Source organism: Sceloporus occidentalis, unplaced genomic scaffold (genome assembly GCF_023333645.1).
Source record: "Sceloporus occidentalis isolate IW3139 unplaced genomic scaffold, rSceOcc1.0.p SCAF_1, whole genome shotgun sequence".
In the NCBI taxonomy this organism is placed as follows: Eukaryota; Metazoa; Chordata; class Lepidosauria; order Squamata; family Phrynosomatidae; genus Sceloporus; species Sceloporus occidentalis.
In genome coordinates, this window is record NW_028316981.1 from 226,264,991 (window position 1) to 226,279,850 (window position 14,860).

Sequence of the window (14,860 nt, forward strand, 5' to 3'; positions counted from 1 at the left end):
GAAAATATTATATAAAGCTCAATGGGAGTTAAGAATGCGAGACTGAAGGGACAAAAAAAAAAAATCAAGTGTAAACTTTTGAGTGTGATTATTGGAAAAGAAATAGCCTTCCTATTCCTCCAGGCTGGGAGACAACACCTTGAGATACAATGTTGATAGGCCATAAAAGGCATTTGTTTTACAGTAAATCTTCCTGGGATGAGAATTTTAATCACATATCAGTGCCGATACCCTTTTAAAAGGGCTCAGCAGGTACAACCAGAAAGTAAGAACAAAGCGGTTCGATTCTTTAACTTCAGCACTTCTGAAAACAAGAGACTTCACAGACCTACATCAGATTCAAACTACAGATGCTAAAGACAGTGGACAGTTGGTTTAGAGAAGACCTGCTAATTCAGAATCATCACAGTAATGATGACATTTGTTCATACAAACCCCCAGAGAGGAATCTTTAAAGCGGGGATGAGAATTGTGTGGCCTAAGTGATACTGAACTGCAGTTCCCAGCATTCTTCATCACTGCCTACACAGGCTAGGACTGCTCATAGTTATAACACAACAACATCTGGAGAGCTGTACAAATCCCCTTCCTGATTGCTGAAATAGAAGATTATCTCCACTCCCACAAGTAATGCCTAAGATATTAAGCATAAAATGTACTTTGTTCAGTAAAATGTTGGAAATACAATTTATTGTCAATTAGCCCCAAAAGAGTACCAAGATCTGTGTAACAGTATAATCCCATAGAAGTATGGAATCATAAGTTTTGGATCACCAAATTGAGAGCTTTTCTGTCCTGAGGGATTAAGAACAAATCTTTCAAAAACTATGTAGATTACATTAATATCCTGCTGTCTTTTCTTCTTGACAAGGGAAACAGCTGAAACACCTTCCCTCATAGAAACTGTCTATTACATGATCATATGAACATTATTTCACTGCAAATGTATTTTAATTGCTAGTAGCTATTATCAGTCATTCATTCAATCATGTATGCTCAGTGATATACAGTCAACCTGCTATTAACTGTAGTCTGAAATAATCAGAAAACTCGAAGGCTTTCATGGCCGGCATCCATAGTTTTTTGTGGGGTTTTCAGGCTATGTGGCCATGTTCTAGAAGAGTTTCTTCCTGATGTTTTGCCAGCATCTGTGGCTGGCATCTTCAGAGATGTCTCCCAGCAGACAATGAGCACTATCAAGCAGACACTAATCCTCTTTTGCAGACCCTCCAACCCTGAAGCTTGCCATTAGCAACAGAACGATCCACATGCAAATCACTCCTGCCTTTCAAGGTCCCATAATATATAAACCCAACTCCTTTCCAAGCAAGCATTCTCTGAAGCCATAGATGCTGACGAAACATCAGGAAGAAACTCTTCTAGAACATGGCCACATAGCCTGAAAAACCAAAAAAACAAACAAACCCTGTTTCTTTCTTTAAAATAGAGCTAGCAACAAATACAAGGTTTTTTTAGCCCTATTTAGACTTTTCTTTACATATAAGCTCTACCTATTGGGGCAGGATACATGTTGTCATCACACTCAATATTCCCTCAATGTTCTTGTCACTCTCTGCATATAGAGAATGACTCTCTGTAGAGGACAGACTTCTCCATTTATAGAGGCTTGCAACATAATCTAGGCCCTTGAAAAATCAGGATTTCTAATATCTTACAGAAAGCCATCCTAGACATCCCAAAAAATTGAGACAAATGTTATTCCAAGAAACATTTTTTTCTCCTCTGTCTTACCAAACTTGTTATATTGTTGTTGTCATCATTTAAAATATTTATATTCCCTCAGTACTTTTAATTTAGAATTTTATCTTATCTGTCTTCTCTATTGCTGGCCTTCTCCCAGGGAAAGGTAGGTTTTATTTACCTTCTTGCTGTTATTCAGTTTTAATGAACCTTTCCTCCCCAAATTATTAGCAGGTTACCTAAATACTTAAAAGCACCAGATTTCATCTGCTTTTGGAAGCTAAGCAAGGTCAACTCTGGTTAATACTTGGATGAGAGTCTGCTGACAAATACCAGGTGTTGTAGGCTATATTTGAAAGGAAGGAACTAACAAAACCACCCCTGAGTATTCCTTGCCTAAGAAGACCCTATTAAATTGATGCAGTTGCTGTAAGTTGACAGGTGACTTGAAGGCAGGTGCGTGCAAACACACGCACACGATCACAAACACACAAACTATTGACAAAGAAATCCCTAATGAAACAAACTGATGCAATTTTTACACAAGGGACACTGATGTCCTGAAAGCACAGATTCAATAAGACATTTTCTTCAAGTTAACTAAAGCACAGGTTATAAACAATTTGAAACGGATCTCCCAATCTTCCTTTATTTCATTCGGTGTTCTCTCTTCAATGGATACTACACATTTCATTTTGTTTTTCCAAGCATATTGAGATTACAACAAAGTTCTAAAGTACCATTAGTTATCCTTCTGTCAGGTATACTGTTCTCAATTAAAAGGTGTCAATTCCATCTTTTTTCCCTAACAGACTATGGCCTGAAACAGACTGCAGAAAGAATCCATCTTGAAACCGCTTTAACTGACCTGGCTCAATGCTAGAGAATTCTGGGAAGTGTAGTTTTGTGAGACATTTAGCCTTCTTGTAAAATGTGGGCTAGACAAAGGAACTGTTAAATGGATCTGTAATTGGTTGACCGGCCGAACCCAAAGGGTGCTCAACAATGGCTCCTTTTCATCCTGGAGAGAAGTGACCAGTGGGGTCCCACAGGGCTCTGTCCTGGGCCCAGTGCTATTCAACATCTTTATCAATGACCTGGATGACAGAATTGGGAGCATACTTATCAAATTTGCAGATGACACCAAATTAGGGGGAATAGCTAATACCCCAGAGGACAGGATCAAGATTCAAAATGACCTGAATAGACTAGAAAGCTGGGCCAAAGCTAACAAAATGAAATTCAACACAGAGAAATGTAAGGTATTGCACTTAGGGCGGAAAAATAAAATGCACAGATATAGGATGGGTGACACCTGGCTGAATGAAACTACGTGTGAAAGGGATCTAGGAGTCCAAGTAGACCACAAGTTGAACATGAGTGAACAGTGTGATGCGGCAGCTAAAAAGGCCAATGCTATTTTAGGCTGCATCAATAGAAGTATAGTGTCTAGATCAAGAGAAGTAATAGTGCCACTGTATTCTGCTTTGGTCAGGCCCCACCTAGAATATTGTGTTCAGTTCTGGGCGCCACAATTCAAAAAGGACATTGAGAAACTGGAGCGTGTCCAAAGGAGGGCGACAAAAATGGTGAAGGGTCTGGAAACCATGCCCTATGAGGAACGACTTAGGGAGCTGGGGATGTTTAGCCTGGAGAAAAGAAGGTTAAGAGGTGATATGATAGCCCTGTTTAAATATTTGAAAGGATGTCATATTGAGGAGGGAGCAAGCTTGTTTTCTGCTGCTCCAGAGAACAGGACCCGGAACAATGGATGCAAGCTACAGGAAAAGAGATTCCACCTGAACATTAGGAGGAACTTCCTGACAGTAAGGGCTGTTCGGCAGTGGAATGCACTTCCTCGGAAGGTGATAGAGTCTCCTTCCTTGGAGGTCTTTAAACAGAGGCTGGATGGCCATCTGTCAGGGATGCTTTGATTTGGATTTCCTGCATGGCAGGGGGTTGGACTGGATGGCCCTAGTGGTCTCTTCCAACTCTAAGATTCTATGATTCTATGATTCTCTGTCAGAGAACTCTGGTCTGTTTCGGCCCTATCTCTGGTAAGAAAAAAAGCAGAAACTGGGACAATGTAGAAGGACTACAAACTGAAAACAGCATCACCCTCATCTAAACATCCTGTAGAGCTCCATGAAGTGCTAGGACACCATAAAAGCATAGTTTGGAAGCACCCTTTTACTTTTTAGAACATTTCATTTTCTTCAAAGAGTATTTCTGAAAGAGAATACCCACATGGCCTTCCATGGATGGATCTAGTGGTCGAAACAATATGGATTAGAATCAGTGTGTTAATATGTAAAACACAGGAAACACAAACAAAAAAGTTTGGCTTCCAGTACTCAGAATAGTTATATTGTTTTGATGTTACTGTACATTATTAGCAGTCTGTGTAGCTATTAATGCTAAACAGTCTATGCCATGAACTGTGTGGTGAAACGATTATCCCAGATGCCATGATCTCATCAATTTTTGCCAGATACACCAACACCAATAGAATCAAAGTGGTTGATGCTATGGAGAAAATGGTGCTATCATATAGTTTCAACAGCCATGTTCAAGGGAGATTGTTCAAGATTCAAATGATGAGAGAATATTCTGGATGTTCTATCACTTCAAGCACATTCCCAACACACATAAGAAAGCCTGAAACTTTTCACATTTCAAGCATGCTCACTGCTAAACAACAAAATTAATGTGACAAAAGACATTTTAAAACATCATTAAAAGGCTAATTATGCAGTTGCCTACCAACTTCCTTTTGTCTAGTATGAAAGGGAATGTTCTTACTTTAGCAGGATGAGTATAATAGTCTATGAATTATAAGATCAAAGAGGCAAACTGTATGTTTTCTAAAGTAAGAATTCCTTCACCAAGTTTTACACTTACCACAGCTAAAAGAGCTGTGTGAAGGGATCAGCACTAAACCCAAAGGACAGGCTGTGCACGGCAAGAAAGAGAGTAACTCCCTCGTGCTTTTTGCAGGTCACTACGAAGGACCATGTTAGCAGATCCACTCCAGACCCTTAACAGGCAGCTCTGCTGCTACCAGTAATTAGCTTGGACAGCTCTGGCTCCAAGAGTAGCAGCAAGGCTACACCATAATGAGCTCAGCTGGGATTAGCAGGACAGGGCAGGGAACCAAGAGAGCTGAGGCATTCTGCATTGCGTATGTATCAAGGAGATCAAACAAGGATGGCTGGCTAGGTTATCCCCTCACCACCTCATTCCAAAAATGAAGCACGGCAGTGTGTAAAATACAGGCTAATGAAGAGCGACACCTCCAACAGATGAGAGCCACATTAATTAACACAATCCCTAGATCATGTAATACAGTTTCAGTTAGTGCTAGCAAACTTGTTGTCACTGATTTAAGGGGCTAGGGGCGGGGGGGGGGGGGGAGGAAGACTAATGTATTTCCTCTCTGTTTCTAGTAGAGGAAGATGATTTAATTTTGGTATTTGAAAGGAATTCCTCTGTGTGGCCTTCAAGGCCCAAAAAGAAAAAGATTGAGAGAACCAGCTGCATATTTCTCAATGCATATGTTGCTGGTTTTAATAAAGAAACTCACTTTTCAATCAATAGCTTTTTGTGTTCCCTTTTGAAATATGCCAGCTCATTCCATACAGCATCAGAATCTTCTTGACATAGACGTTGCGGTTCTGAACGTTCCTTTCCACTTTTACTGCTTCCAGGCCTGTTTATTTAAAACAAAAAAGATATAAAAAATAAACAGCTTTCAAACTGCAAAGGACAAGAAAATATAACAACTCAAAAATGTGCTATTACTACATGAAGCAACATTACTCAACAGCTAGCTTAAATTTCTGCGTATAAACATTACAGGTTCAGTTAACTAATATCAGAAAATTAGTCTACTAATATGGCATCACAGTTCAGGACTGATGTGTGTCAGATATAGTATTATTCATATAGTCAGCAGAATGAAAGTAAAAGGTAGATATGTCAGACAATCTCAAAGAAAGGTTAGGTGCTGCCAATTTTCCCAGCATTGTGTCAACTGTTCCTTAAGTGACACAAACACCTGATCTGAAAGAAACCAGTAACCTCTTCCTGTGTCAGAGCTGAGCCACATATATCAACAGACAGAGACAAAAGAAAGAAAGAAAATATTAATGGAGTACACAAGGAAAAGCATTAGAAATTTCAAATGCTCTATTTTACCAGGAAATTACAAAAACAGCCCTCATATGCATGAAATTTCAGAATAACAACGCGCCTATGATTTAAAGGTTCCCAATATTACCAACAAGCTAGATATTTTCATTTATTGGCTGTAAATATGGAGGGCAAATGGCCTGCATGTAGAAATTTATTAGACAGAATCTCTTACCAGTTCTACAGATATTGGCTAAGAGAACAAGAAATTTATTAGACAGAATCTTTAGTATCTTTATAGAGTCAGGCGAAACCAACAGGGGAGTCTTGTGTGGGTGTGATGGAAGAGACAGTATAATGTGAGCTTGGGTGAGTTGGGTTAAACCTCTCCAGCCCTGGCAATTTTTTTGGGAGAATTTGTTGGGGTGAGGGTTGGTTGGGGTAAAGCTGTTTTGTTAGTTTGAGCTTAGTAGAGGTGTGTTTGTGTGCACATTAGTGTCTATTTTTGTATTGTATCTTGGTGACCTTGTGTCTGTTGGGTCAAGGCTGATTGTGTGAGCTGAGTGGAAGTGTGATTGTGTGCTCATTAGTATTCTATTGTTCCATTGTGCGTAGCCCCAGGTCCCCTTCCTGAGTTTCAGTAAGGCGGGGCTTCTGCTCAGAGGAAGTAAGTCAGAGACTTGGTGGAGGGAGGAGCTAGCAGCCACTAGCTTGCTCTATTTTTGTAAAGAGTACTCAATTATGGTTTCTTCTCATCCCTGATAAATTTTTGTTAGTTTTGGCCCAGCTTTCTAACCTGTTAAGGGCATTTCAAATTCCATCCTTTCCTCTGGGGTATTAGCAACCCCTCCTAATTTGGTGTAATATGAAAATTTGATAAGCATGCCCTTTATTCCCTCATCCATGTCATTGATAAAGATGTTGAATAGTACTGGGTCCAGGACAAAGCCCTATAGCACCCCATTTAGAACCAGATCGGGGCTGCTGCAACTGCACGCTGTGGCCCAATGTCACCTTTCTGCGGTGCAAAAAGGAGCCACAAAAAGCGGCTTTCTGAGCCGCGGAAAAGACACTGTAACTGCTGACACCGTGGCTTTTCAGCACTCTTTTGGCGCTGTGTCATCCAGACACAGCGCCAGAGGAACACCATGACATTGCATGCCATGTGGTGTGCCTTGTATGGACACCATGCCCCAACTCCGCCCCCAGGCCGGCCTTAATGGCTGATCTGTACAGCCCATAAGAGCTCTTTGGCAGTGGAATACACTACCTTGGAATGTGGTGCACTCTCTGTCTTTGTAAGTTTTTATATAGAGGCTGGGATGACCATCTGTTGGGAGTGCCTCCCTGCATGGCAGGGGGTTGGACAGGATGGCCCTTATAATATCTTCCAACTCTATGATTCTATGATATATGCAGGTTGAGTCTCCCCTCTCCAAAATACCTGGAACCAGACGTCCTTTGGATTCCAGATTTTTTTGGATTTTGGAATATTTTCATATGTGTGTGTGTGTCTGTGTGTGTATAATGAGATGTTTTGGAGATGGGACCCAAGCCTCAAAATGAAATTCATTTATGCTTCTTATATACGCTGTATACATATATGCTGAAGGTAAATTTACAAATAATATTTTTAATAATTTTGTGCATGAAACAAAGTTTGTGTACACTAAATCACTAGGGGGGAAAAGGTGTCACTATCTCAGCCTCCCATGTAGACAATTTTGAATTTCAGAGTATTTTGGATTTTGGAATTCTGGATAAGAGGTACACAACCTGTATATATTTCTACACATAGCAGATATTTTGAGTTTTCAGTCATCAGTAAAGAAACAGATTTTTAAGCAGTAGTAGCAGGTTATTTTCCCACACTATACCTCATAATGTATACCACTGCTTCATAAGCTATTTGATGTGGGAGACGAGCAATGTTGTTTTCCCAGTAATATTACCCATTGAATAGAACTGTTTCTCTTTGTCCTTCAGAAACCTTCCACAGTCCACAGACCACCACTCTGAGTAGCACTTACACCAACCATAACATTATAATAATTAACTTAACAGCCGTCATTATTGAAACTGATGTATTAATTACTGCCCCATATGGCATATAAGGAACTTCAAAAAAAGTTCACATCTGTAGTTGCCTCTTGAATGTGTGGCTGAGAATGCATGCATCTTTTCACAGCCAATCATTATGGGCTGACTCAAACATGTTCATGCAAACTCCTCAGGAAAATGAAGGGACTATCAAGTGGACTCACATCCAGTCAGAGCTCATTCAGAGGCACTATATTTGAGAAACAATGAACAGTCTCCTGTATGAGCCAAAATGTGCGTAGATTTTTTTTCCAGACTGTCAAGGCTTTATAATTAGAGTGGCTTCAGACCCCCACCCCCACACAAATGCTGATTTCAGATGACTAAACCTAGCCACAAGCCCATTGCTAGGCTCATGCACTTCCGAAGTCTTCATCAAATCATAGAGCTGGGAGGGACTCCCAAGGGCCATCTGATGAACCTTGGCCAGTGCAGGAATCTGTGCTAAAGAACCATGAAGATGTGAGCCTTTTGCTGTTTAGAAACTTCTAATGAAGGAGGGTGCACCACTGTTCAAGGGATTGTATTCTACTGTCTCACCATGAAGAATTATCCTACTGTCTCACCATGAAGAATACTTAGAATCTCCTTTCTTATAATTTGAATGCACAGAGCAGCAGAAAAGAAACTTGCTCCAACTTCCACATGACAACTCTTTAGATACTGAGGAGGGCTACCATATTGCTTTTCATGCTTCTCATCTTCAGACTAAATATGCTCACCAACATGAAGAGAGGAGCTAAGCAGGCCTGAGTAAAGCTGGGGGGAGGGGGGATGACTGGGTAAAGAACATAAAACCAGAGGTTTTCCTTGAAATGGTGCATGGAATTATTTAGGAATAAAGAACTGGTCAGCTGGGAACAGAGAAATGGTTAGGGCTAGGAATGGATAAGATGTCAGAACTGGTTTGATGGGAGCTGAGATTGTGGAAAGAATTCAAAGAAAAGTGCTACTTTGTTTTAACTAAGGCCTTGTCTGCATGGGCAAATGGGGTAATTTCCCCTCTATTCTGCCCTTGTCCTGTTCAGACAATGCACTTCCCAAATCCTAGTTCTAGTGTGAGCAGTCTGGATGATGTCTAGCACGTTCTGAACAGGAACTGGGATAAAACAGCCTTAAAACACATTTTAAAATGTTACCCATTCTTTCCAGGAACATCCAGAGCCCTCTGTCCTGAGCCACCACAGCTGTCTTCACGAGTGTCCCACTGGGCTGCCTGGGCCATCTGTCACAACTGCAGATCAAGCACTTTCTCAGTGCCCCATTCTAACCTCAGAAGTGAGCAACTCATGGCAGCAGCGGACATGCAGGATGGCCTAGCGGGACGCCCAATTAGACATTCACTGCAGCATGATAATGGAGGGCCAGGTAATGGCAGGCAAGTCAGGGCAGCCACGGGGCCAGGATACTCAGGGCTGCCCCCAGAGCATCCTGGCCAATGCAGACAAGGCCTAAGATGTACTGGAGACATAAAATTGCTAGATGTTTAACTTGCTTGTTATACAATAAATGCACACTGTTTTCTTTTTTACATCTCTGTCTAGATATATTTTCGTTTAAGAATTAATCAGGGAAATTGGCCATCCTTTACACACAACTACCTGTCCAGTATAATGGTGACTTTGAGGCACAGGTGCCCAAATGTAGTACATTATATTTACTCCAATTAAAATTCATTTTATTAGTTTTGACATAAGGTAGTAGTCATAATATAGTTGTGATGTAGCAGTTTGCCATCATAATGAATACAACTGCAACTTTCTGTGAAAAGATCCATGACATTGGAGTTATGAAACATACTTCTTTTACTCATGATGTTAAACTGGCTGATATGGCAAAGTAGTCAATTTTTTTCCTCAGCTATGAAACCTGGGTGGCCTTGGAAAAGCCACTGGATTTCAACCAAAAACCTGCCCCAGCCCTAAAATTAGACAGATCTCAAACATTACCTTGCTCTTCTTAATATTAGAGGTTGTTTTTCTATTTGGGAAGTTTAGATCAACTGTACTTGGTAGAAATTAAGAATTGCAAATCCTAAACATGTTTCAAAACAAAAATAAGACAAAAATTTTTGTGATCAAGATTTACTCTCTAGAGCAGCAGTTCTCAAGCTCTGGGTCGTGACCCCTTTGGGGGTCGAACAATCTTTTCACATGGGTCACCTAAGACCATTGGAAAACACATATTTCCAATGGTTTTAGGAACCAAGACACCACCACTTATATGGTTGGGGGTCACTACAACATAAGGAACTGTATTAAAGGGCCAGAGCTTTGGGAAGGTTGAGAACCACTGTTCTAGAGGGAATGTTGCCAATGACATTATCACTTGTTTCATTTCTGTTTCCAGTCTCATATCTGGGGAAGTCTGAACCTGGGCTCACACAATGTAGACAGAAAAAAGGCAAATAAGCAGCAGACATCAGGAGACCATCCCTCTAATTAATGTTCCATCTGAACAGCCTCACAGAATATGATGAGATATAAGGGCAACACTAGATAAGAATAACCCAGTAATTGTAATACATACAATTAACAGCCTTTAATAGCAATTGTTGGTAGGTTCTGTAGTAGAACTCTTTTTAAAAATAATGTTATCTAAGATAATTATGAAAGAAGGCTATACAACAGCTTTTAGGCATGCATATGTGCAATGGCCCTTATTTAAGTGATGAGACACTAAAATAATTGAGTGAACACAGAAATACCTATCTAGTTTGTGTAAGCAATAGGACATAGAATCATTTTTGAAATGTCTAGTTCCAGTTGAGGCAATGTAATTAAGTTTATCTTACTAAACTATTCTGTGAAATGTCTGTAAAAGCACATGGCAAATTCAAGGAATATTCAATTGCTCTGTTGCTGCTATCTAGAAGGGATTTTCTGTGTCTTAGAAAGAAGTGGGAAGGATAATCTATGAATGGACCAGTTTGTAAAATATGTATCTAAGGTGACAATGTGTAATTAAGTCGTAAAGGAGCTTCTCTGAAACTGAATTCCCAAGGATATAAAAGATCGCCTAACTTCCTTTTTATAGTTTAATTACAGGTGTTCAGCTTAATTTAATGAACTCTGAGTATTCTATTGCCATCATGGAAGTCCTAGCAAGTTATAGTTTCTTTTCAGTACTATGGTTGAGGAAGTCTCTTAGGCACAGGAAATACTGAAAGTGCTACACATAAGTCTGACCTACTGTAAGTGAGAAAGCTCTCCAAAGCTATCTCACATCTCTACAGAAAAGAGATCAATGTAGCCATGAAAGTACTTTTTGAAGTCTACGGATCCACATTCTAAACAAATTTTTGCTCTGTACAATATCTTGTTAAGTCTTCCCTAATGATCAATTCCATATTACAGAAGATGCAAGCACTATTCTCCATGGAGATGCATTGGTTGCAGAGGTGTCATACATTTTCCAAGCAACATATTTTCATCATTTGTAAAAGCAACATGGAGATAAAGTAAGGAATTGTTTGCTTATCACAGCCCTATAATTACCCATTAGCAATTCTGACAGAGACTAGTGGATTGGGGAGGTGCATTGTCCTGAAAGCAAACTAGACCTGGTAAATAAATCACAGGTTTAAAAAATCCTATAAAGTTTCACCCAGGGTTTCTATGCAATTTAGGGGAAAACAGACCAGCAAGAAATGTTGGCTTCGAGGTGGTGTGGGGCATGGTGTCTGCATGGCACATGTCCTGACGTCAAGCCAGTGTCATGCTGCCCCACTGACCATATAGCAGGCAGCATCACGATGTTTCTGCTACGTGATGTTTATGTGCTGCGCTACAGAAATGTGGAAGAGTCGCCACTGAAGCAGAAAGGGCACCCTTTTTTCACTCTGCTCATTTTGGGGTCGGAAAATGCTGGATCAGGGCTGCACCGTGGGTGACACAGCCCCGATCCAGCACTCAAAGGGGTGATGCAGAGCCAGCCTTTTGGGGAGATCTGTTTTGCCCCTAATTCATTTATCCTGTGGAAGAGCCATATTCAATCAACATACCAAATGATATTATACCAACATACCAAATAATATTGAAGATTTTGTCTTTCTAGGGAGAGAAACCTTCCTACCAATTGGCTAAGTTCACTGAGCAATTTAGATCGCAGTTGTGATTCTGCAATTTCATCATAAATGGCTCAAAGAAAATGTCTTTTTATTAAATTGTGTAAATGTACCCAAAAGACTCAGAGTAACTGCATATAAAAACCAGAAATAAAAAGTAGGTGTACTTTTTTTACTACCACTTCAACACACCTATAATCCACAGCACCATCATCAAAAGGCTCCCCATTCTGTGTGTTGGGGTGGAGAAAAAAACAATGGAAGCAAAAAAAGACAGTCATTTCCTCTCTTTAATAAACCCAGGCACACAGCTTCCATCTACAGGGAATAAAAAACCAGCAAAGGCCCCCTGCAGAAATCAATACGAGGCCTTGATTCAGAGTTATTCCTAAAAACCTGTTCAAAGTAGCAGAAGAATATCAATTAGTTTTACTGTTGTTTTCCTTTGCTGTTGCTAAATCTATATTTCCCAGGATTGTAATTTGGTCACCTTCATTCCTATCCTTTATAAGCATGGATAAATCTTGATGTGTAATTAGCAATGCGATCAGTGAAAATTAACTGCCATGCACAAACCTAACTTTCAGTTCAGAATGATAATGCAGTTCGTTAGGATGACCTAGCTGTGGGGTTTGTTGAACCATAAATTAAATAGTGGAAATAAAGTGCAAGGAAGACCATGCTGAATGTAAGGCCAGAGACCCATCTAACCAGTATTTTCTGTTCTGAGTAACAGCAGCTCACATGAAATCTAGCAGAGATGTCTCCTTGTCTTGGTAACAGAAGATTTCAGGCACTGAAATCAGGCACTGAACCTAAGCCTTAGATTCTCCTATTAACTATTGTAATTGATTGGTCAGTAGCAATTTTAGGATATCACAAGCAATAATGTTCAGGAATAATCATCTTCAAATGTATTATCGGCATTATTTTGTGACCCAAAAACATGCAAACTCAGGATAGCAAATGCGGAAGGAACTAAGATGATTTGTGGTCCCCACTTAGAATCCCAGATTAATTTTTAAAAAACACAAAATATATTTATGGAATTTTAAGCAACTCAGATTGTTCACAGTTTAAAACACAAATTGTTTGTCCATCAGTCATAGAGTCAATAACTTGTGCTGATATGAAAAACAGTTTCATTGCAAATTCCAAGGTCTAAATCCAATATTAATTCCACCCAAAACAGACTCACTGTAATAAATATGACTTGTTAGTTACAGCTCATCTAACTTAAATCCTGTTTACTTAGTGGAGCTAAGTGGAGCTTCAAAAGCTTGCAACAAGTATATTGTACATTTCGGTTGTCCAATAAAGGTATCACTGTTTGATGGTTTTTAGTTTGAATTTATTAAATGGCCAACACAGCTACCCCTGCATGTTTTCTGGATTGTGGGATACCACATTGTAGCTGCAATAGGGTAGCCCTGATGAGTGAGCCAGCGGACTGAGACCTTCAACCAAGGTAACACTCCCCCCCCCCCTCAAATTTTGACCGGATTGGCATGCTTTACCTCAACACCTACCAAAATGTTCTTGATGCAAACACATGGAGACTTTTTGAGGAATCCATTGCCCTCTGCCTACAAAGAGGGCTGTGGCCTCACAGTAATGGAGGCATATTGGATTGCAAAAGGGGAGTCCTTGCTGATCTGTAAATGGACTTTAAATTGGACTTTGTACAACTGCAGCATGGTTGGAGGAGGAGGGGCCAGCCTGCTAAAGATACCCTCCCAATACCACCTTAACTAAGACAGAAATGACAAAATGTAGGCATCTTACTAGGATCTCTAATTTTTCTCCTGCTTGGTATGTAACATCTTGCCTGATGAAGAAGCCAGTGGAGTTGTGAAAGCTCGCAACAAGAACATTGTGCATTTTGGTTGGCCAATAATGATATCACTGTTTGGTGGATAGCAAATCTGTGGATGCTCACATCCCATTATATGCAGTGGTGTAGTAAAATGGTGTCTGTTGCCATGAATTGTTGAATCCATGAACGCTGAATCCATGGATACAGAGAGCTGACTGTAAATTTATACTGATCATTGCATAATGATGCATCACATTATACAGTTGGCCCTCAATATCCACAAATTCTGCATCCACAGATTCAGCCATCCACAGATTCAAATTATTTTTTAAAATCCAAAAAGCAAACTTTGATTTTGCCATTTAATGCAAGAGGCATCATTTTACTATGCCATTGTGTATATGGGACTTGTTCATCCATAGATTTTGTATCTACAGGGAGTCCTGAAACCAAACCCCAGTGGATACCAAGGTCCCATTGTAATGTGTCACAAAATATGAACCACTTCATTATGAAGGTCTTTATAGAGACAAAATAAATAATCTGACAAATGAAAGATTTCAAAAAAACACAATGAAGGAAAAATTTGGACATCTCTTAAGACTTTGGCTCACACCTGTTTCCCATTCTGCCTCACCTCTTCTTTTTTCATATGTGTGTGTGTGTGTGTGTGTGTGTGTGTGTCTGCCTTCAAGTCACCTTTCAACTTATGGTGATCCGAAGAATTTTCATAAGGTTTTCTTAGGAAAGGAATACTCAGAGGTGGCTTTGCCAGTTCCTTCCTCTAAAATACAGGCTACAGCATCTGGTATTCCTTGGCAGTCTACTATCCAAATATTAACCAGAGCTGAACCTACTTCGCTTCCAAAGTCAGATGGGATCTCGTGCCTTTAGAGTGGAGATGAGGGGAAAATATAAATGAGGGGAATGAATGGGCACAAAATATATAATCTTTGATATACCACAAGCACAGTCACCATTCACAATAATAGTAATCAGCAGAAACAACCAATTAATAACATCTGTCACTTCTTTAAAACAGAATA

The 14,860-nt window shown here is 39.9% G+C and overlaps 1 protein-coding gene across 2 annotated transcripts in view; it reads right to left on the bottom strand.

Annotated features, from left to right (window-relative positions):
- Positions 1-14,860, bottom strand: part of CNTLN (centlein) — a 239,596-nt gene that overhangs the window by 111,528 nt on the left and 113,208 nt on the right. For both annotated transcript variants that reach the window (XM_089489430.1, XM_089489423.1), the window contains exon 12: positions 5,285-5,410. In XM_089489430.1, coding sequence (XP_089345556.1) covers positions 5,285-5,410 — 126 coding nt within the window. The remainder of the gene's footprint in view (positions 1-5,284; positions 5,411-14,860) is intronic.